The 25,482-nt window shown below is 36.1% G+C and overlaps 1 protein-coding gene and 1 long non-coding RNA gene across 8 annotated transcripts in view; one reads left to right on the top strand and one right to left on the bottom strand.

The window, feature by feature from the left end:
* The window catches only part of LOC144972623 (peroxiredoxin-like 2A), a 51,631-nt gene that overhangs the window by 11,252 nt on the left and 14,897 nt on the right, over positions 1 to 25,482 (bottom strand). For all 7 annotated transcript variants that reach the window (XM_078914072.1, XM_078914078.1, XM_078914076.1 and 4 more), the window contains exons 3-5: positions 21,944 to 22,018; positions 8,664 to 8,798; positions 50 to 185 (exon numbers count right to left, since the gene is read on the bottom strand). In XM_078914072.1, coding sequence (XP_078770198.1) covers positions 50 to 185; positions 8,664 to 8,798; positions 21,944 to 22,018 — 346 coding nt within the window. The remainder of the gene's footprint in view (positions 1 to 49; positions 186 to 8,663; positions 8,799 to 21,943; positions 22,019 to 25,482) is intronic.
* The window catches only part of LOC144972626 (uncharacterized), a 71,040-nt gene that overhangs the window by 37,787 nt on the left and 7,771 nt on the right, over positions 1 to 25,482 (top strand). The window contains exon 2 of the long non-coding RNA XR_013645386.1: positions 4,084 to 4,218. This is a non-coding gene — a long non-coding RNA (uncharacterized LOC144972626). The remainder of the gene's footprint in view (positions 1 to 4,083; positions 4,219 to 25,482) is intronic.

The following is a 25,482-nucleotide window of genomic DNA, read 5'->3' as shown; positions in this document are numbered from 1 at the left end:
AATGACCACCACACACACTATGACTTCGATGGTCAAGAATAATTCTCACCACCCAAAATGCGTCCTTCTCCTTTCAAATTTCCTTCAATACCAGTTTTCCTGTTTCTCAACATTGTAGAAATGACACTCCATCGAAAGAGACCTGACCAGAGCATTGTTCTTTCCACTGGGCCATAAAAACGACGCTGCAGAAACAAGAACAATTTTTATCCATTAACAGACCTTCCACATTGAAAACTTCAAATTTAGTCATTTCTATGTCAATTTTTATTAATTTGACAAGGAAATTAGTAATTTATTAAATTGTATAAGAACAACAACAATTTGACATTGATGATCACTTCAACATTACATCGTCATGCTTATGCGCTGTAGAAATGATTTATTGGTGTTATTATAATCATCATCATAACCATCATTATTATTATTGTAGTCATTATTATTAATATTATCATCATCATCAACGTAGTAGTAGTAGTATCAGTAGGAGTAGTAGTAGTAGTAGTTCTTCTTATCATTATTATTATTATTGTTATTATTATTATTACTAAGAATGAGAATTAAAATTTGTAATTTTCCATACAATCTCGTATTTTCGTAATTTGCCATAAAATTTGTCTAAAATTCATAAAAATTACAAAAAATTCGTAAGATTCCAAGATACAAAACCAATAATGTCCAACCGAAGACAAATTTCCCACATTTATCAAAACAATTTGTTTTGTATTGTTTGCAACACATTTAAGTCATTTCGGCATCAGCAAAAAAGTAATAAAATGAGATAGTGAAAAGATTTTAGAATTATGATTAAAAGCACACGAGAAAAAATAAGACAAAGGGGAATGGTTCAACTAGGTAACAGGTGTAGATTCCAGCACACCATCAAGCGTACTTAGTTTGAGATCACCTAAAAGTCTAATCCAGACACTAGCACAGGATCCCATTTAGAGGAATACAAAATGCTACAAAACAGAAAGCATAACTAACAATACATAAGAGATATTATTTACAAGAAAAAAAAATCATCTCCCAAAACTAATACTAAATACTTGTTTCCCCTCTCAGTTAAGGACTCCAGCAAGGGTCACGACAAAATCAAGCAAATGAAAACATTATTTCAGGGTATTTGAAATGGAATTTTGCACAACAAAAATTTATTTTCTGATGAATTCAAAATGATATTAAAGTGGAACCGCTTGTCGTATATTCCATGAGCACCTGTCAAATGCAGTATTAGCGACACAGATTCCTTAGTTTTTCTACCTCATCGCCTGTTTAGAGAGAAATGACTTACTTTCATTCAAATATTCCGCCATGAATGAGTTCATCTACAGCAAAGAGTGATATGAAATTGGTAACATGAATGCCCCAAATTTAAAAAGTGTAAAAGCCTAAGAGCTCTGTCACTATCTTGGCTCTGTGATGGCAAAAAGATAATCAGGAGAGCAGTTAGCTTGATCCCCAAATCTTGACTTTTGAAGTATATAGAAAAAATTTATATCAATGACAAACCCTGTTGGGACAGGCATTATCAGGTTATACCATGTATGTTGAATTAAATAAAAAGTGTGTAAGAAATTCAGTGATCATTGTATTATGATTTTTTATAACAAAGATCATTAACATCTCAACATTCTATTGTTATTTTGACTCAAGACTCCTGGATGAACCAAACTTCCATTCATCAATTATGATTCTGTCTGAAAGTAACTTTAAAATATGAAAAATAAATTTGTCAATTATCTGATTCCCTCATTATCATGATCTTGTTTTTGTGTGCGTAAAAAGTCTTTCTTGTTTAGCTAAAATTCTAACACTGTTTTAATAAGACAACAAAAATTCTATAACTTTGTTCTCAAACGTTATTCTTCATTCTGTTATTTTGCAACTTTTTAAATATTGACATCATCACAAGATCCTCAACTACATCTTATTCTCTACGACTCCATTCCTTCTATAATGATGCACATACTTTATTGTCTTACCAAACAAGACATTCTTTTTAAGTTTTGAGGAGGTCAATGTCTGCTTCTACCACTCACAAGTACAAAAAAAAAATGTCATCATAATGTTATGTTCTGAAAAAGACACAATCCATATCATAAAAATGTTGCATACATAGTGTATTTAAATCAACACAACACATACATTAAGTTTACGTAAAATAATGTTCCATATATTATAGTTAGATATTGGAAATTTCATTAAGTGACATCAAATTAGGCATTGCAAATTCAGATCTGCAGCGTTGAGAATAGACATGTAGTAAGATTGTAGCTTTCAGGCCAAGAGTTCTCGCTGCACTGTGACCTTATGCATTTAATTTCTAATGGGTTTATCTAGCGACAGACTGTTTCCTTATCTATTAAGTAAGAAATAAAATTACTTTATGCTAATTGCAGCTCTGAGGTCCAGGTGCCACCTGTAGGTCAATGGTTCAAATCCTTCAGTAGGAAGTGTAAATTTTAGTCCATACTCCATGCATAAATGGGTATTTGACTGATAACAGCATTGTCTGCCTTGAAGAGAAATATAATATACAGTGCACTGAACAGGCTGCATGTCTTGTCCTGTTAGGAGTTGTAGTTGGCTTTGGACCTCTTAAGAAGCGTTTTAATGTTATCAGTTACCTGATCAGAAAGAACAGGTGTTTGGTGTAAAAAATAAAATCGACTTAAAGTGTGTGGCGATCGGTAAAGATGATGTTGAGATAGTTGACTATTTTAAATATTTAGGAATAACCATTGATAGTTCCCTCAATTTCTCTCAACATATTAATATAATATCTAAGAAAGTTGCCCAAAGATTATACATCCGAAGGAAATTGAGAACATTTCAAGTAAGGAAGAAAACTATGTTAAGAGTTTATGACTCATTGATTAAAAGTGTAATTGCGTTTGGCTGCACCATATGGTTTGGAGGATGCCGACTTAAAGATAAATCAAAAATTGCAAAATCTATCAAAGAGGCATCAAAAATAATAAACCATCCTCTTGATGGAGTAGAAAGAATTCATGGAAAAGCAATAGAAAGGAAAGCATTCTCAATTACCAACATTAAAAAACATGTTTTATACCATGAATTTAGTCTTTTACCATCTGGGAGAAGGTTTTGTCAGATTAAATGTAGAACTAACAAGTATAAATCAACGTTCGTTCCATCAGCAATAAAAATTTTGAATATTTCATATAGTACAGAAAAACCAAGGATTGATTCGTTGACTGATTAACTGATTAATCTATTTAATGTAAGATTAACTGACCAATTGATAATGATGATAATTTTTGGTGTCGAATTGCCACAATCGTAACAAATTGAAAACGAAATGAATATGTTTATGTTGTGTATATCGCACGTGTGAAAGAAAGAGAGGAAGAGGAAGAGAGAGAGAGAGAGAGAGAGAGAGAGAGAGAGAGAGAGAGAGAGAGAGAGAGAGAGAGGAGAGAGGAGAGAGAGAGAATGAGAGAGAGAGAGAAAATAAGTAGGAGTGAAATATCTGTTCAATGTTACAGTTATCGTTTAACGTTATAACAAGTGTAACTAAATGACAAATTGCCATATTTATGGACAATAAAGATCTATTATTATAATTATTATTATTATTATCATCTACCCATGTATAACAGGTTAGGATATTAAATGGGAACGGGAACCTGTTAGTCCATATTATGTTCAGATAAGCCTGCAGCCAAAGGTTAGTTAGTTAGTTAGTTATTAAGGGTTTTACGGCGCTTGCAACACATTAAGGTCATATCAGCACCAGTAAAAAGGAAGAAAATGGGATAGTAAAAAGTTCTAGAATTACAATTAAAGCACAAAAGAAAAGGTGAGACAAAGGGGAATTGGTTCAAATAGGAAACAGATGTAGATTCCAAGAGCACACCGTCAAAGTACTTAGTTTGAGATCACCTAAAAGTCTCATCCAGACACAAGCACTAAGAGGAATACACTTTAATGTTTACAAATCATATATAATATCTATACAAAAACATAATATGGTGCATAACAGAGAGATGATTTACAAGGAAAAAAATATCATCCCCCAAAACTAACTTGACATTTGACTGTCTCCCTCTCAACCAGGATATCCGGCCAGGGCCAGGACAAAACCAAGTAATCTAATTCCAAGACAAAGACAGAAAGCATGTTGGAAAACAGACATAGGGGGATAGAAGACACAGATTGTACCTCCCTGCCCACTATGGGAGGCAGCCAAAGGTAACTGTAAGCTAGTCCATGAATACTCTTGTGAGTGTGTGTGTGTGGGGGGGGGGGAAGAGAGAGAGAGAGAGAGAGAGAGAGAGAGAGAGAGAGAGAGAGAGAGAGAGAGAGAGAGAGAGAGAGAGAGAGAGAGAGAGAGAGAGAGAGAGAATTTGGGTTATTTCCATTGAAATTCGACTTTAACAACAGGGCTCAGTTATAACAAGGATTTAAAGCTGGTCCCACCATCACTGTTAACTGAAATTCCACTGTATTATAATCAATAGAAAGGTAATCCCCATAATAACTAAGAATAGAATCAGACCACTCAATGAACACAGGCCTGCCAACCCTTCACATTCTAAAAGTGGAATGAGAGGCTCAAAAAATAGGAATTTCTTACGAATAGATACCCTCGAGCACGGAAATCTCAAACTAGTCGGGACTGGGCCTATTTGTTCAAGATTTCCGTCTTTTCGAGTTTTCCGTGTTGAGTATTTTACAGAGGATATAAGGAAGAATATGAGGGAGGTAAATGTGGGTGGTCTTGATAAAATTATTAAGAGAGTTTTCACTGGTGTTGCGTTTAGTGCGTCTTGTCTAGTTCAATTACAGAAATGGAATGACAATTCCCACTGCTTGTGCTTGATAAAAACACAAAGCCAGCATATCACATTGTGGATTACACACTCAGCACGTACCTAAAACTAAAATCACTACGATTACTATCACTATCACAACTGCCCTCTCTGATAGCTATACTCCTCAGTTAACACCCTCTTACCCATAGCAGGCTCATGAGAGAGGCAGGGCATTGCTCTCACCCAACCTTCCCCACCCCTAATTGTTTGTATCTTTTTGATACTGCCTAAGGCAATCACTGCCAAGTCTCCTGTCCCTGCGATACTGGTTATTTTGCGATGGTACTGGCCCTCAGATTAAGTAACCTAAAGTGAGGTAACAATGAAGTCATGGGTGGTGTGCAGGGGTGTAAGACGCTGGTCAAACATGCTTCGCAATTCCCTCTCAGTTCAGCATGCACACACACACACACACACACCCACACATAATATATGCCATACACACGCACACACTTAGCGCTACGGGGACAGCGATGGCACCTTTCATTTCCATTCAACACAAACAATTTGAAAAAAAAAAAATTCAACGAACCGCAAGGGAATGTCCAGTTTGTTCGAGATTTCTGTGTTGGTCCCAGAAAGTTTTCGAGATATTCATGTTGCCAATACTAACGAAATAGAGGGAATAAAACTGGGAATTTACAGAGTTTGAGATTTCAGTGATTTCGATTTTTGCGTGTTTGAGATTTCCGTGCTCGAGTGTAATTCCTTATCAAAATTACCACCAACTTTGTCACCAAACAAATATAAGACTATTCTGAAACAGCTGTCACATGTGTTAGGTAGGAAATGGAATGGGAAAGGAGTGCAATAAATTTTCCTACTTTCTTCACTTTTGGCAATCATTAAAAATATTTTTTTAACTCCCCCCACCACCATTTTTTTCTTCTTTTCTCATCATTAACAATGTTTTTGAATTTTAGAAACAATGGTGGAATGGCGGACCCTCACTTGCATTGCACTACACAAACATTGAACACAGGAGGATGAGAACGAAAACATTTGAGTTGCTCCACCCTTATGTTTTGAAAATATCAAATTGAGAAACTAGGGAGCAGGCACTGGGGTAAGAAAAAGATCTGAACAAGTGTGTATGAAAGGTGCCAGACCATGCAAGAAATAAAAATACAAGAAAAATAAAACATCCCAAAAAATTTGTCTGCCTCGACTCGGTATTAACCTTCTGATTACTGGTCAGATCTGTTACAAGACACCACAAGAGGCTCCGAATAGTTGGGACAATTTCATCTTTTTCTTATTCCGGTGCCTGCTCCCATTCGTTACTGAGGGTGTTCTTTAATTTTTCTGACCTTATCTCGAACTGAGTACATTTACACTAAATTAGCACACCTTGCATCAGTTGATGGGAATTTATCTGGTTTTCCTATGTTTTTGTTTTTAGGTGTTTAACGGCGCTTTTGACACTATTTAGGTCATTTAAGCACCCGTTTCTGTCTTTTATCAATTTTCATCGGCCTTGAGGGGCCATAGCTGCTCAATCGTGTACTGTTGTAATAAAATTTTTATAAAATCATAATAGTTACATGTTTTAAAATATCTATTTACAATTTCTGCAGGAGTTCACATTCCTGCAGATACTTTAAAGTTGTAAGCGGATCGACCGACTGGAACAGAGACATCAAGTCCCTATTTTCATAATGTTGTGACCTTATTTGTTCTAACTCTGTACATTCAATTAAAATATGTTGAACTGTGAGGTCACAGTTACATCTTCTGCAGAGGGGTTTTTCACCCCTCTCCAGAAGGAAACAGTGAGTGAGGGCAGTATGTCCAATCCGGAGTCGAAATTTTTCTTCTAGTGTCCTATCCGTGTAGTGTACATGTTTGTGTGCTGGGTTGTCGTGCAGCGATGTGACCTTAGTCACATACTGGAGAGCCAGTTTTTTCCTCCTGAGATGGAGAGGTGGCTCATCTGCCTCAGCATAAAGGCTTGCCACTGGAGAAGTGCGGAAAGCCCCGAGTGCCATCCCTGATGATGAATTGGGTCCAGCATGCCTAAGTAGGATGGTTTTGCAGAGCCGTATATGAAAGATGCGTAGTCCAATTTTGATCGTATAAGGGTGTGGTATATCTTTAGAAGAGTGTTAGTGTCCGAACCCCATTCCATGCTCGACAGAACTCTCATTATTCTCATTGCTTTCATGTATCACAATCTGAGATCTTTGATATGGGCAAGGAAATTTAGTTTCCTATCAAAGATCATCAAACCCAGGAATTGGGCTTTGTCCTTTACCTCAATTTTGGAATTGTTGAGATAAAGGTCAGGCTGTCTGATGCAGGTGCGTTTTCGGCAGAAGTGGACAGCTACAGTTTTTGATGGGGAGAAGGAGAAGCCATTGAGATTTGCCCACTCCGACAGTTAGTTTAGTTGGAGTTGTAACTGTCTCTCAATGGTGTCCATACTCGATTTACTTCGATAGCATACAAGAAAGTCATCAATATATATGGAACAGTCAACATTCTGTCTCATTGCATTCACTATTGAGTTTATTTTAATCTCAAACAGAATGGGAGACAGAATGCTACCCTGGAACTCCCTCTTCCTGATCAAACGGATCAGAAAAGGTGGATCCCGCTTTGACCTGAAAGGATCTGTTGTTTAAAAATGCTCTGACAAACATTGGAAGGTTTCCTCGTGGGCCTACAAAACAATTTGTATGAATGAATTATGGTTTTTACATTTGAAGGATGTCTGATTTTGTTATTGACATTGAGATGCATGTCTATGAATTAAGTTTTAAATTTGATGATATTCATTGCATGCAAAACGAGTTAAAACTACATTTATCACCGCTTCATAAAATAGGATTATTAGCTAAAGAGGCAGGATAATAGAGGTTTTAAAAATTTATTAGTTGGTAAAAATTATGTTACATGAGAGCAGTGGGTTATGATGCGAAGTAGGCTATTAAATAGAGGATTACCAAATTATCAAGAAAAAAAATCAAGAAGAAGAAGAAAGAGGACAAGAGAAGAAAGAAGAATATAAAGAAGAAGAAGAAGAAGAAGAAGAAGAAGAAGAAGAAGAAGAAGAAGAAGAAGAAGAAGAAGAAGAAGAAGAAGAAGAAGAAGAAGAAGAAGAAGAAGAAGAAGAGAAGAAGAAGAAGAAGAAGAAGAAGAAGAAGAAAGAAGAAGAAGAAGAAGAAGAAGAAGAAGAAGAAGAAGAAGAAGAAGAAGAAGAAGAAGAAGAAGAAGAAGAAGAAGAAGAAGAAGAAGAAGAAGAAGAGAAGAAGAAGAAGAAGAAGAAGAAGAAGAAGAAGAAGAAGAAGAAGAAGAAGAAGAAGAAGAAGAAGAAGAAGAAGAAGAAGAAGAAGAAAACAAAGAAGAAAAAGAGCCATTATCCCATAAAGATGGTAGCTTCAAAATAATTAAATAAGATGGGTCCTTTTTCCCCGACTACTTAGTCTATGGTCAGCATGACTCTGTGGAATTAAGCTATTGAAACAACACACCCATGCAAATATATAAAGATGTGGAGTATGCTCCAAGAACATAAATGAAGTAAGCATTTGTATTTATGATGATAAGAAGTAAATAGAGTAGAGAAGTGCCAGAAAAAAAAAAAAATAAAAACCTGCAGTGAGTGGGAATAAAACCCAGGAACTAGTTGAGGAAACCAATCATTGTGGATTGGATTATATCATGGTCTACTCTGTCTATTTTGGTCAAGTAGGGGGTGAATTACCAAATTCTTTAAGGTCTCAGCATTGTTCTTTGGTCAAATATTTGCAGAAAATTTCTTTCATGTCAGATTACTTACGGGAAGAATTAATGGAGATGATAATCAACTTAAAAACTTACTTCTCTATCTAAGAAAATCTGTCCATCAAAAAATGGTTGAAACTGAGCAACACCCAAGGGCTCATGTACTACGGCATACAGAGGCACACCATGGGCATTGAGCTGAGGTTTGAGGGAGGACAGGTCCTTGGCCTCCTGAAAAAGAACAAAAAACACACATACATTTATAAATATGCTCTATTCACAGTATAGTATAACTATACCTGCTCTGAGTTTCTATCTCTGTGTGCAATATGTTGCAAGCTTCAAGATGTCACCAGCCATTTGGAAAGTCATTTTAACTATATTGTTTTGATTAGACCAATCCTATATCAAGAACAATTTCCATATATACAACTTACAAGATTGGTCTCAAGCTTTCAAGCGAGTATGTCAAACCTACCTCGTGTTATAACTGTAGCTGATGGACCTACTTAGTCCTTTTCATGACTATCGTAAGCAACTGAATAGGTATGTTTCGTGCAGAAGTGATAGTGGTAAAATAATGCAAATGTCGTTGGTTGAATAATAATAATAATATGGAATAGAAGCTTCAACTTTATGATGATGATGATGATGATCACAATGATACTAATGATGAAAGTAATAGAAATAATAATTATAATAATGGTAATGCTTATGATGGTCATAATAATAAAGTTCATTTGTAAAGCGCCTAAATCTATTAACAAAACAGTTCTGGGAGTGCATTGTTAATTGTTGTAATGGAAAACAGTTTGTGTTGGTTTGATGATGTAAGAATCTGTATTAACACTAAGTATTTGCATAGTGAGAAAATCACACAAAAAAGCTAGCTCAGATGGTCGTACTGATGAGTAGACAACTCTGGTTCTATCAAAGTTGGGATAGTTAGATAATAATTAATAATAATAATAATAATAATAATAATAATAATAATAATAATAATAATAATCATAATAATAATAATAATATAATAATAATAATAATAATAATAATAATATAATATTAATAATATATAATAATAATAATAATAATATAATAATAATAATAATAATAATAATAATAATATACTCATTTCTCATTACTCAAAAATGAAAAACATAACTGATACACAGGCCTCATTAAAGTTTAATTATTTGAATCACTTGTGCATCAAACTATGGCACGAATAACTTTAGCTCCAGTTGTAACATTTTCAGTCCTTTTTGTTCAACAAGTTTAGCAACTGGGTATATCTTAGATCTGCTTAAGGTACCATGTGACAGATGAACATTTTATCCACAGAGTAGCAAGCAATATTTTCATGCTATAGAAATCAGACTGTGGTGCCATGGATCATGTCCTAATAATGCTGTTGCTATTACAACTATCACCATCGTTATCACAACTACTACTATCACTTCTATAACAACCAATATCACCACAACCACCACTACTGCTACTACTATTACTACTACTACTCCTCCTCCTACAACTAAAACTAATAATAATAATAATAATAATAATAATAATAATAATAATAATAATAATAATAATAATAATAATAATAATAATAATAATAATACAAATACGACATCAGGAATAGTGGAAGATGGAAAGATGGCGGGGGTGCTCAGTAGCGACACATGGTTACACTGCTCTCTGTTACTTTCTTTATTTCTTTATTAGTTGTTTCTTATTTGGATTTATAATCTTTTGTCTCTTTTCGTGCCAGGATTATGTGTCATTAACAAAATTTGGTTTTATGTGCTATTGTTTCTGATTTTTAAAAATGTTGAACTGGCTTCATGTTAACAACTTGAAACAACAAAACAACAACATGGCAGCAGGTATGTGTATACTAGATTTCAGCTCCTACAACTGTGACCACTAAAAACATCCCCATTGCCCTGTCATCGTGGCTTTTCAGGGCCACAATGGCAAATATGCAGCCGCAAAATCCGCTATTTAGCGCAAAGTTTACTTGCTTCTCTTTGCAGGTTTAGGTACTCTTGTTTTGATATAAGGTTGATGTCTTTAATCATTTTTCTTTCTCATTTGCACCTCAATGACTTTTTATTTGCATCTTTAGATCAATGTAGTATTCAATTGGCCTCGGGGAATAAATAAAGTTGTCTGAATCTTAATCTGAATATGAATAGTTAACTAAATTTGGAAAATTTGGCAAATTCTATGACAAATTGTGGCAAAATTTTTGTTTTTGTGGCAAAAAAGTTTTTTTCTTCTTTTTGTTGTAAAATTTAGCCAAATTTTGGATTTCAAATGGCAATTTTCCGCGATGCCAAATTGCCAACCATTGTACAATGTATGTATGAAGAAAGTACAAATAGTCTAAAATGGAAAAGACAACGGGGCAAACGGGAGGAATTAGACAACGATTGAAGAGACGGGGACATAGACCACCATCATCATCCTATCAAATGTGCGGTCAATCAATAACAAAACTGACCCACTCACTGCTCTCATTAGATTCGACACTGACAACAGAAATGTGTTTGTCATCTGTTTAACAGAAACATGGTTGTCATCATTAGACACTGATGCCAGTGTTAATCTGGACAATTTTAACCTTTTTAGAAGGGACTTACTTATCTGAACCAGCGACCACCTGAGCTCTAGCCCTTCGGTCTTGTGCCACGACGTAATTTAGAAGTGACAGAGACCCCACAACAGGGAAAGGCAAAGGCGGCGGAGTATGCCTTTACATAAATGAAAGATGGTGGAAAACTGTCAACATCGTGAAAAAAACACCTAATATAGACTTTCTATCATTGTCACTTCGCCCACGCTACTTACCACGTGAATTTAGTATCGTGTTGTTAACATTCCCCCGAGCTTAAATGGTGACGAAGCAAAACAAACACTGGAAGAACACACGTCACGACTGCTACTCAGATACCTGGACAGCCCCTTAATAATTATTGGTGATTTCAACCATTGCCAACACACAATCTCCAGACTCAATCAGTTTGTCACCTGCAAGACTCATCATTACAACACACTTAACCTGTGTCACTGTAACATAAAAGACGCCTACACATCAATCTGTAAACAACCGATCTCCAACTCCGACCACAACATAATACACCTGATACCAACATTTGTGTCCAAATTGAAAAAAGGAAAACCAATCATTAAACATCAAAACATGTGTTCGCAAGATGCAATCGACTGTCTCAATGCTTGCTTAGAATGTACCATGTGGGATACATTAATGCCACTAAATGGAACGATTCATGTATGGACTGACATCGTGACAAGCTATATAACATTCTGTGTTGAGTCAAGTGTTAAAAAGACTGTAAATGAAAAGAAGATCGCATACATCAGCTGCGACAGAACAAAAACACATGCTACTGAGAAAGAACCAAAAATCATAATTAAACAAGAAAACGAAAAATGGAACAAAAACTAAAATCGGGAAATTCCATGGAAGTGTGGGAAATGAGTCGTGAAATGTAAGGGGCAGGACCAAAGAAAACCTGACTCCCATCTGGGAATGCAAATATAGATGTTGACGAACTCAACACCTTTTACTGCCGCTTCGACACGTGTCTACCAACAATTGAGACGGAATTAACTTCAAAAATCAATGGAAAGCCACCACAGAACTAGAAGAAACATTTGTGGCAGAATTATTTAAATGTAGTAAGGAACGGAAAGCACCTGGTCCAGACAACATACACAGTTTCATTTTGAAATACTCCCACAACCAACTGACAGTGCTTTTCACACAAATATTCCAACGTTCCATCGACGAACAGTCCGTACCAGTGATGTGGAAAACGTCCCAGATTGTGCCAATACCGAAGAAGTGCTGACCGGTGGCGCTCAACGACTACCGACCGTTTTCCCTGGCATCAACTGTGATGAAATGCTTAGAAAATTATAAAATGCGAGCTTCTCCAGACAGTATATGACTCGAAAATGCTGGATCAATACCAATTCGCTTCAGCATTCACTCAGCGTGGAATATACACTACTAACTGTAATGGATGGAGTGGGGAAACATCTCGACAAGAAGTCAACTAACGTGGCAAGGATTCTGTTTGTAGACTTCTCATCAGCTTTTAACGTGACGAATACTACCATGCTGCTGATGAAACTAAGTGCCATGGATATTCCAGACTACCTGATTGGTTGGTTCAGGAGTTTAACACAGAGACCACAATGGGTAAAGATGAATGACCATGTCTCAGGTATGAAACACCTCTCAAATGCTGTCCTCAGGGCTGTATAAGCTCCTCAATTCCCTACATACTATACACTAATGATTGTAGAGCTTCATTTGAAAACTGCCAGGTAAATAAATATGCTGAAGACACAGCCATACTAGTTCTCATAACAGTAAAAGTATCTGAAACCAAATATTTTAATCAAGTAAATAAATTTGCTGATCGGTACCAGAACAATTTTCTTGAAATAAATACCTCAAAAACTAAAGAACAAATTTTTACCAACAACAGAAAATAAAGACAAATGAAACCTGTTAAAATAGGAAATGTTGATGTAGAAATTGTAGATGATTTTAAATACTTGGGCATAACGCTTAGTCACAATTTGAAATTTCAAACATCATTATCATATTGACACTAAACTAACACGAAGAATGTATATTCTGAGAAAATTAAGATCCTTTGATGTCAGCAAAAAGACCATCTGCAAATGTACAACTCCCTCATTATGAGTGAAATTACATTTGACATTCAGTGTGGAATGGTGGATGTGGGGTTAGATAAAAATCAAAGATAAATAAACCTATCAAAGAATCAAGTAAAATGATAAATTCTCCTCTAAATTATGTTGATCACTTGCATCAAAAACATCAAATTAAAAAAGCTTTTTCTATCGAGAGAGAGAGAGAGAGAGAGAGAGAGAGAGAGAGAGAGAGAGAGAGAGAGAGAGAGAGAGAGAGAGAGAGAGAGAGAGAGAGAGAGAGAGAGAGAGAGATACAGAGAGAGAGAGAAAACACAATCTGAGAACACGACCACTGTCTTTCTGATGAGGGTTATCCATCTTATAGCTTGTTAAAGGAAAAAAAATATATATTGGAGTATGATGAGGATGGTGGTAGTGTTATAGGGGAATGGTGAAAGAGAAGGATGGTAACGGAAAATAGTGTTGTTATCAACATAAGTGCCAGCTACGCTCACTTTTCTGAATTAAAAGTTCACCCCAAATACAGGAGCATACTCAATATCTCAATCATTTCTATGTTACATGTTTCTGTTGAGAATATTGGCTATTAAGCTTAAATGCTGGCTGCCTTCGCGGCATTTGTGTGTGTTGAACTCATGACCTCAAGAAGTCAAGGAGAGAAGGCTCTAATAAGACTAGGGTTAGATACGATCTTTTTTGGGATTGTGGATAGCTCATACGGTAGAGTCACGCTCTCCCCAGCCAGGCGGAGTTGTCGTACCAGTAAGGTCGCGGGTTCGAGCCATCGCCGCCACCAAATTTTATTCTCTATTGTCTTCTGGAGAGGTGGTTAGATTAGTTCAAACATCCCTATAAACTGCTGCAACCCTACATTCAGAAATGTACTATGATTTTTATCACGAAGCCCTTCTAAAAAAAATTAAGTGTTTTTGGAGCTTATGACAAGAATTTGTAATATGCATTTTGTATCATTTAAAATTTAAAAAAAAATAAACAGATATAATCTATTAAGAACTTAGAATCTATCTAGATGTGTGTGAACCCTTTTGTGACGATCCAATAATTTATTATTATCAGGAGATTAAAAGAAATCAAACACTTTCAATTTGAGATAAATATAATAACATAGATTCCTATTCAGGCACTAGACTTTACAATTTTAGAGTGGTAAATAAAGAATTTATTTTAAAATCTTATAATAAAAGCACCAATTAAAATTTGCGAACTTGATCCATTACCACAAAACTTATTTCTGCATGTGTAAACACCAGGGGAGAGAATGACTGGTCACAAAAAAGGAGGTAATAATTTAGAGTGTAGATCATGACCCATCCATGCGACAATAAACCATAAATTTGAATTTCATTAAAAATTACTGCAATGCAAAATGTTTCTCGCAGCAATTTCCTACATCACTCGGATCAATTTCAAAAGTTGAAAGTATAATCAAGATATATCTAGTTATAGAATGACACCATGACCCATCCATGCGAAATAAAGAAACATTTCAAGAATCCATCAGGTCTTTGGATTTACTCGCCTCTGTTAAGAGTTGTGATAATGTTCACGATATGGTAAACACATATAATAATTCACTGAAAACTGTGTTCGATGAGCTGTGTCCATTGGTCACGAAAGAAATTATTCTTCGACCAAACACCGAGTGGTATTGCAACGAGTTACAAACACTAAAACATCAACTCAGATCTGCTGAACGGATTTGGCGTCGATCCAAATTAGAAATTCATAATCAAATTTATCTAAGACTAAAACACAAACGGAACAAATTAATTCTATCATGTAAAAAAACATACATTCAAAATAATATAACAAGTGCCAAACGAAACTCACGTGAACTGTTCGCCACCCTGAACAAACTGATGAAGGATCATCCTTCAAATAATTTCGAGGACCCTATTGCTACCGCAAATAGTTTCTCTCTACACTTTAGAGATAAAATATCAGGTATTCGGAATAATTTGGACAAAGAAGAGATAATGAAAGCACAAATAAATGAAACTAATGCACTTCCAGCCGGAGCAGCATTCGACGAATTTGAACCCGCCACTGAAACAGACGTACTGTCTGCGCTGAGACAATGCTCCAAAACAACCAGCCCAATAGATCCCATTCCTTCATGGCTTGTTCTTTCTTGTGCTAATATTTTGGTTCCCGTTCTTACTCATATTGTAAATGCTAGTTTGTTTATTGGTGAGGTATCTAATAATCTTAAACATGCTATTGTCACTCCCATATTAAAGAAATCTAGCCTTGACAAAGAAGACCCAAATAATTATCGACCAGTCTCGAATCTCACCCTCATGTCTAAACTAATTGAGAAAATTGTTGCTTTTAGGCTTAACACGTTTTTGAATGAACACAATTTGTTCTCTAAATTTCAGTCTGCTTATCGCTCCTTTCACAGCACTGAAACTGCTCTTATTAAAATCCATAATGATATCATAAATCATTTATGTCGGAAAAATGATGATGTTATTATCATACTACTCGACCTTAGTGCTGCTTTTGACACAATAGACCATACTCTTTTAATTGACAGACTTAAGAAACTATACGGATTTGGGGGGTACTGTCCTTGACTGGTTTTCTTCTTACCTCTCTGATAGAATTCAATCAGTGTCTGTAAATCGACATGACTTCTCTTCTCCTTGTCCCCTATCTTTTGGTGTACCACAGGGTTCAGTTCTGGGACCCTCTTTATTCACCCTCTATATCAGACCATTAGGTGACATCATCTCAAAATATTTTATTAAGTACCATTTTTACGCAGACGACACCCAATTACTGTTTCCCATTAATATCGAAAATCATCTCAATGTTATAACGGATATAGAAAATTGTATCTCTGAGATTAGTGACTGGATGTGTTGCAACAAACTCAGGTTAAATGAAAATAAACAGAGGTGTTGCAAATTACAAGACGGGGCCTCGTGGACCTTTCCACGCTTAACCTGAATCTTTCTGATTGTGTAATTCCCATCACTAAAGAACCTGTGAGAAACTTAGGAGTTTTATTCGATACCAAATTAAACATGTCTGCCCATGTCACTAATGTAACTAGATCCTGCAATCTTTACCTTAGATCTATTGGTGCTATTAGAAGGCTTCTTGATATTGATACTACTAAACTTCTTGTGGTCTCTTTGATTCTTACCCGCCTTGATTATTGCAATAGCTTGCTCTATGGTTGTGATAATAATGTCATTAATCGACTCCAAAAGATACAGAACAAAGCAGCTTGATTGGTAACGTTATCTAAAAAGCGCGAGCATATAACACCGATTTTGGAGGACCTACACTGGCTACCTGTAAAGTTTAGGATTGAATTAAAAATACTCACCCATGTTTTCAATTGCTTAAACAATTCCGCTCCTGTTTACCTTCAGGAACGTATCCACCTTTATGAACCCAGTCGAAATTTAAGATCTGCTAATTTAAATATCCTAAGGGAACCCCCAAATCGTTAGTTTTTCATGAGAAATCCTTTGACCACCATGCCCCCCGACTGTGGAACTCCATCAATATTGAAACTAAAAATAGTGAAAATCCACTTATCTTTAGAAAACGGTTAAAAACTGAGCTTTTCTGTAGGGCATATAATTTGGACTCTTAGTATGTATTTTATTATAATATATTATGTTATCATCGAATTTGTGTGGTTTTAACATGCCAGTTCTATATTTGTATATCATACATGATGTGTTGATGTAAAGCGCCAGTGAGCAATTCCAAATTGGAACTAGGCGCTATATAAGTTCATTATATTATATTACATTATGTGATTAAACAATGTCAAAGCCACCACTCACCCCCATTTTTCACTTTAAAAAAAATACTCATATGATTTGTTGGAATGATGTGGGTAATAGTTGTACTAGTGGTAGAGACGATGTTGTGGTGGTAGTTGTAGTACTCATGATAGTAGGATGTTGTGGCGGTTTTAGTAGTGTTCATTGTAGGGATGGTGGTGTGGTGGTAGTTGTAGTAATAGGGACGGTAATGTAATGTTGTGGTGGTTGTAACAGTGGTGGTAGGGATGATGATGCAGTGGTAGTAGTGGTAGTCGTGGTAGGGACGATGATGTGGTGGTTGTAGAAGTAGTGGTGGTGGGGATGAAGATGTGGTGGTTGTAAAGTGGTGGTGGTAGGGATGTTGAAGTGGTGGTGGTTGTAGTAGTAGTCGTGGTAGTTGTAGTAGAAGTGGTGGTAGGGATGATGTGGTGGAGGTGATAGTAAGGATGTTTAAGTGGTGGTGGTTGTAGTAGTGGTAGTGGTGGTAGTTGTAGTAGTAGTGGTGGTAGGGATGATGATGTGGTGGTTGTTGTAGTAGTGGTGGTAGAGATGATAATGTGGTGGTGGGAGGGATGATGAGGTGGTGGTGGTTGTAGTAGTAGTGGTGGTGGTGGTAGGGATGATGACGTGGTGATTGTTGTAGTAGTGGTGGTAGGGATGATGAAGTGGTGGTGGTTGTAGTAGTTGTGATAGGGATGATGATGTGGTGGTGGTTGTAGTAGTAGTGATGGTAGGGATGATGTGATGGTGATAGTAGTAGTTGTGGTAGGGATGATGATATGGTGGAAGTTGTAATAGTAGTGATGGAAGGGATGATGATGTGGTGGTTTTGGTATTATTTGTCGTAGGGAGGATGATGTGGTGGTGGTTGTAATAGTGGTGGTAGGTGTAGTAGTAGTGGTGGTAGGGATGATGATGTGGTGGTGGTAGTTGGGGTGGTGGTTGTAGTAGTAGTGGTGATAGGGATGATGATGTAGTAGTGGTGGAAGTAGGGATGATGATGTGGTGTTTTTTTGTAGTATTTGTGGTCGGGATGATGATGTCGTGGTGGTTTTAGTAATTGTGGTAGGGACACTGATGATGTGAAGGTAGTAGGAGTAGTGGTGGTAGGGATGATGATGTAGAGGTAGATGTAGTAGTAGTGATGGTGGTAGGAATGAATATGTGGTGGCGGTTGTAATTGTAATGGTGGTAGGTATGTTGATGTAGTGGTTGTGGTTGGTCTTTTTTATTCATAGAAAAATTTGATAAAGGGGAATTGTGATGGTGATGGGCGGAGATAAACCACCATTTAGGCGGAAGATTCTCAGCCCTGAAACGCATTTGTTCCATCAATAACTAAAGTAATTAATCTTTCACTCTCCAGTAGTAATGTTCCATCTTATTTAAAAAACGCCTTCATTCAATCTTTGCTTAAAAAGCCATCATTAGACCGGAATGAATTAAAAAATTATCAACCTTTCTCTTTAAGTTGCTTGAAAAGGTTGTCCTTCATCAATTACTGAACCATCTTGATGTCAATGATCTTCAACAGCCTTTTCAATCAGCTTATAGAGCAGGCTACAGCACAGAAACAACACTCTTAAAGGTCCACAACGATTTGATCAAGAATGCTGACTCTAATGAAAAGAATATCTTATGCCTACTAGATTTGTCTAAAGCATTTGACACCATCGACCATGCCACTTTGTTGGCCCGACTTGAGATAACTTTTGGGATTACTAGAACCTATCTAGAGTGGTTTTAAACATATTTTGTTGGTCAGAGAGTTTGTCATTGTGGATGATGTCAAATCAGACCGCCATATACTAAATTTTGGGGTACCCCAGAGCTCAGTCCTGTTTATAATAATAATAATAATAATAGAAATAATAGATCTTTATTGTCCATAAATATGGCAATTTGTCATTTAGTTACACTTATTACGTTAAACGATAACTGTAACATTGAACAGATATTTCACTCCTACTTATTTTCTCTCTCTCTCTCTCTCTCTCTCTCTCTCTCTCTCTCTCTCTCTCTCTCTCTCTCTCTCTCTCTCTCTCCTCTCTCTCTCTCTTTCTTTCACACGTGCGATATACACAACATAAACATATTCATTTCGTTTTCAATTTGTTACGATTGTGGCAATTCGACACCAAAAATTATCATCATTATCAATTGGTCAGTTAATCTTACATTAAATAAATTAATTAGTTAATCAGTCAACGAATCAATCCTTGGTTTTTCTGTACCATATGAAATATTTAAAATGTTTATTGCTGATGGAACGAACGTTGATTTATACTTGTTAGTTCTACATTTAATCTGACAAAACCTTCTCCCAGATGGTAAAAGACTAAATTCATGGTATAAAATATGTCTTTTATTGTTGGTATTGTTGGTAATTGAGAATGCTTTCCTTTCTATTGCTTTTCCATGAATTCTTTCTACTCCATCTGGTTTATTATTTTTTAATGTACATGCCTTTTTCACCTGTTATAAGTGCATTTGGACTCTCCTATAATTTTTATGCAGATGATTCTCAAACTTATGATTATGTACATGGTACTGATTTAAGCAAATTGATAAATAGGATTGAATGTTGCATTATTGAAATAAAGAATTGGATTAATCATAACAAATTAATGTTGAATATGATAAAACAGAGAATTTAAATAATGCTTGGCTCAGCATACTTAAACAAATTGATACTCCAACGATTAATTTCAAAACTACTGTTGTTCAGTCTGCCACCAAAGTAAAAAGTCTTGTCATCTATTTCTCAGCCTGAAACATCCCACAAAATTGGTGACCAATCGTTTGAATTTTTGCAACAGTCTCCCCCAGAATATTAGAAGAGCTGACTAATTATCGGCTTTCAAATCTGAATTGAATTTTTGTAAATGGAAGTTTTCCTATCATGTGTGTAAACTGTAATGTCTATTGCTGTCAGTACTTGAAATTGCTATATTTTCATTTTTTATTGTATTTCTTTATTTTCTAAGAATGTAAAGTGCCTAGAGCCTAATGAAATCGGGGTAAGGCACTATACAAATGCCATTCACATAAAAATAGTATAAATAAAGAGAAAATAAGTTCACACATTTACGTTCATATATGATTTGTCAACAAGCATGAGTCCGCTCTCACTGATTAATATTAGGCAGCCATTTAAAATCTGTCACAAATGGGAGTCATGTGACGTCTCTCTTCATTGTCAAGGGAGATGAACTAATCTCATTGTTTAATCTCAACAATTAATTTTCTTTTGGATTTGGCATGTCTGCTAAACATTTATCATTTACAATTGACTGTCTTAATAACATGCTTGTTTTATCAGTCAGTAGCAATGACTATGAAAATGTTTTTTTCTCTTTTTGAGAAAATGTTTGTCTAATATCAAAGCTCTATCTCCACTGATTAAAAATGTTTTTGAATTTTGAAAATCCATTCATAAATAAACAAGTTATGCAGTTTCAAAGGTGTCATTTATTTGGATGACCCGCAAAGAGGAAAAAAACGCGAAAATATGGGACGCTTTTTCTGCCATTTTTTTCGATCTTTGGTTGTATCTTGCGTAATAAGTGGATGAAAAGGTTGAAACTAGGGATGGTGTTTTGTAAAATACGGAAAAAGTACTCGTCATATTCATATGAAATTTTACAACCAAAAAGAAGAAATGTTCATGTATTACCTTGTCAGCGACAAAACCTCCACGCTTGGTAGTTTTAGTAATATTTTACTCCAAAGAGCAAAAATCTATTTTTAACGATCTTCCGGTAATCGCACGAGTTTTGTCGCTTGACATAATCTAAAATGACCTTTTCTCTAACTGTGTGCCAACTTTCAGTCATATTCATCGATAAACAGCGTCGTAATTAATTTTTTAAAATAGCATATACGAAACGGCTTCGTCCCATATTTTGCCGCGAATTTGGGCACTTCGTGAGCGAAAAAGAGGCCCAAAGATTTGTGCGGGATAGTCATTGCTACAGTCAGTTGATGAGCTTTGATATGTCAGCCAGCCTTTCTCAGTCTGTTGATTAGCGCGCTCATCACACTAAGTGATCCTTTTTTCAGTTTGGGAAATATGGAAACCATATCTAATTTTTACTCCTGCATTAATCTTAAGCTCATCACATATTAAGTGTTTTTGTTTTTAAGGGTTTTACAGCGCTTGCAACACATTTAGGTCATATCAGCGCCCGTAAAAAGGAAGAAAATTGGATAGTAAAAACATTCAAGATGTACAATTAAAAGGACTTGAGGAAAAAGTAAGAAAAGGGGAAAAGGTTCAAATAGGGAACAGATGTAGATTCCAAGAGCACACTATCAGTGTACTTAGTTTGAAATAACCTAAAAGTCTCACCCAGACACCAGCACAAGCCCCCACTAAGAGGAATACACTCAAATGTTTACAAACCATCTGTTAAGAATAAAACTAAATAACAGTACATAACAGAGAGATGATTTACAAAGAAAAAAATATCATCTCCCAAAACTAACTATATATTTGACTGTCTCCTTCTCAGCCAAGGTATCCGGCCAGGGACAGGACAAAACCAAGTAATCTCATTCCAAGACAAAGACAGAAAGCAAGTAGGAAAACAGACATAGGGGGATAGAAGACACAGTAAGTGCCTCCCTGCCCACATATTAAGTGTATCCAATAGAATAAACTCTAAGACTGAATACTAAATAAAAGTTCACGCCATTCAGGGATATCAAATGGTATTGGATGAAAAAAAAACAAAAATGATTATTTGTGATTGATTTAATCATTAATCCAAAGTTCAAATATTTAAAAACTGTGCCTAGGGTACAAATTACACAAACATTGCATTATTTGCATACACATAGACGTACCTCCCGACACAAAGATCATCCTGGTCGTCTAACCACCATAATAACTGAGCCAGTGTCTTTCCACAAATCAGATGCCTAAAAATGAGACATCATAAAAGGAAAAACAAAGAATCAAAGAGATATAAATTATTACAGCTTTTTTGGATAAAATACATCATTTGAAGTGACCTTTTGCCAGAAATCATAAAATAATGTTATGATAATGTTATTTCATAATTCATAATTTCTTAAACATACAATTACTGTAGAGACCAGATATTGAGATGTAGTGTTACGTTATAAAAATACTCTAAAATTGTTTTAACTGAAATTGCAATTATTGATTGAGAACATGAGCTCTGCATTTTGCTATCATCAGCTGCACAAACATTTTTGTTTGCTTTTTTTTTTTCACCACATGCTTCTTTCTGTCAGCTTTTCCTTTTTTTAAAATAGTTTTGTCACTTTCTTAATTTTATATTGAAATTAATCACTCAAAGGAAAAAAAAATAATTTTTTATTTAGTTGATCCTCTAGATTATGTGTGTCGTATCCATTACCGTTATCTACTTTAAATTAACTATCCTGTTTGATTAAGAGGACTTGTTCATAACCTACAATGAGTGAAAAGTTGTCTTCTGTCTCCTCGTCATTGTCAGATTCATCACTAGACATATTCAGTCCTTCAATCTAGATTTGAATTAGTTAAACATTACAATTGTGATACTCAGATGCATCAAAGACAAGTAGGATTTGCTAATTACACATGCTAAATCAACCTTAAGCAATTCTTTTATAATTTGCACTCTTATCTCTTGATGATTGGAGACAGGACAATCTTTCATCAGAATTATCTCTGTGTTTAAAAACCTGACTTATAATCTCTAGGTATTGTGCCACTGAAAGAGTTATGCCAATGGCATAGACTACATCACCCTGTCATCCAGGTGCAAATGTGGCTGAGAAAGCTGTGGGTTTTTCACATCTGCTACGATTAAGATGGGCGATAAATTCTTCTCAAATATTGAATCACTCCCCATATTACGACTGTTGTGTGGTAAAAAATTCAAAACTTTGATCTTACTCTCCTTGCAGTTCATATATCAATAATCACGGCATCAACAATCTCAGAAAATGAATCATGATAAGGTCAATGGAAAGAGAGATAAAAGTGAATGATAATTTCTATGTAAGATACTTTAGTAGAGAAGATTTTGTTTGTTTGTTTGTTGCTTTAGGTCTCTTCCAACACAATTGAGGTTATATGAGAGACCGCTGAAACAAAAAAACAAGCAATCCAACAAAAATAGTACAAATGTAAATCAAAATCATAACCTAAAGATATCATAAGCTAAATTATAAATAACCAAGAACAAACAGGCAGAAGATTTACAGAAAAAAAATATCCCCTGTCAAAAATACAATCACAAACCAAAGAAGCAGGATAGGCTAGTAAAGAGAAGAAGAAATGACATCACTATCGGATCGTACACCCATGCGAACATCATAGGTATATGATTCAAGGGTGATGCTCCCATCCAACCACCCGCTAGTAGAGAAGAGAAATGGGCACCAGGGCAAATTACCAAATATACAGGCCCTGCCTCATACAAAGTAAAGTCAACTGAAGGAACACTGTGCAGACATGCTGATCAGATTGAATTATCAGGTGGTGAACCAGCGTAGGATTCTACTCTACTACAGAAAGAGAAATTCAGTTCTTCTGGTAAATGCATTTTGGCAGGGATTCAGTTGAATTGAATGACTGCTCAACACAAACAAAATTTGATCCTATTCAGGCATCAAAAAATGTTTCACCAACTCAACAGTCACTTTGCAATTCTGGGCACTTAAGTACGGTGTTTCTTTTTTCCGAAACACGACAAAGTTATGGGAAGTAGGCAGCAGTGGGGAGTGAACCGGGGACTCAGGGAAGTGCACACCAGTGGGGAGTGAACCTGGGACTATGGGAGGAGGAGGTGTTTCTTTTTTACGAAACCCGCCGAAACCTGACAATATTCGATAAAATTATGGGAAGTAGACAGCAGTGGGGAGTGAACCTGGGACTCAAGGAGGTGTACACCAGTGGGGAGTGAACCTGAGACTGAGTTTAGGTGGGATTCGTATAAAAAGCAACACCAGGGAGGTATTATTTTTTTACGAAAGCCGCTGAAACCCGACAATATCCAACAAAGTTATGGGAAGTAGGCAACAGTGGGGAGTGAACCTAATACTCAGGGAAGTGTACACCAGTGGGGAGTGAACATGGGACTCTGGGTTTCGTAGAAAAGCAATACCATGGGGTATTACTTATTTACGAAACCCGTTGAAACTCGCAGAAACCCAACGAAATCCAACAAAATTATGGGAAGTAGGCAGCAGTTGGGAGTGAACCTGGGACTCAGGGAGGTGTACACCAGTGATAAGTGAACCTAGGACTATGAGAAGAGGATGTCAGTGGGAATTGAAACCGGACTATGGGATATGGGTAACAGAGGAGAATGAACCTGACACTGAGGTGGGCACCAATGGGGAATGAATCTGTGACTATGAGAGGTGGACCAGTGGACAATGATTCAAGTAGGGGACTTCTCTATTTCGAAACCTACCGAAATCGTCAAAAGTTATGGGAAGTGGTTACTGAGGGATAATCTGGTTCTTGGGATGATTAAGAGAGAGTCTTCAGATGACCTTAGTGGCCTTATTGGATTAAAATGTTGACATAAATTCATGAGGTACACGGGAGCTTGATTATTTATGCATTTATGAACAATATTACAAGGTTTAAAAACAATCCTTTCCCTAATTGGCAACCAATGGAGATTATATAGAATTTCTTTTGTAGGGACTAGGGAAAGAGGATAGGCAGCAAGGAGGTGTACACCAGTGGGGAGTGAACCTGAGACTATGGGTTCCGGCGGGTTTAGTAAAAACCAATGGGTTTTTTAATGAGTTTTGTGGCTCTGTTTTGAATATTTTGCAAACGTTATCATTTTGGCCAACACACCTAAAAGCAATGAATTACAGTCGTCATACCTGCCGGTTACCAAAGCATGAACAATAATTTGTGTAGTGCTCTCATCAAGAAAATGTCGAATTTTGCCAATATTTCTTAAATGATGAAAGCAAGATTGGCAGGTTTTTGTTAAGTGATTCTGCATTGAAGCATCAAAATCAAAGAATGAGCCAAGATTTCTTATAGTTGCAGTTTGCTCTATCTTCAAATTTGAGTGAGTCTCCTATGTCAACACTATCAAGATTTATTTTTTTCTTATAGTTGCAGTTTGAACCTGGGACTATGGAAAGAGGATAGGCAGCAAGGAGGTGTACACCAGTGGGGAGTGAGCCTGAGACTATGGGTTCCGGTGGGTTTAGTAAAAAAGCAATATCAGGGGGGTATTACTTTTTACGAAATCTGACAAAGTTATGGGAAGTAAGCAGCAGCGGGGAGTGAACCTGGGACTCAGGAAGGTTTATACCAGTGGGGAGTGAACTAAAATTAAATGATTCTAAGACAGAACTTTTATTGATTGGCACCAATAAACAAAGGAGAAAAAAAA

This window comes from Berghia stephanieae, chromosome 5, assembly GCF_034508935.2.
Source record: "Berghia stephanieae isolate SIO BIC M18660-M18661 chromosome 5, UCSD_Bste_1.3, whole genome shotgun sequence".
Lineage (NCBI taxonomy): Eukaryota > Metazoa > Mollusca > Gastropoda > Nudibranchia > Aeolidiidae > Berghia > Berghia stephanieae.
This window is presented reverse-complemented; position numbering and strand designations above follow the sequence as displayed.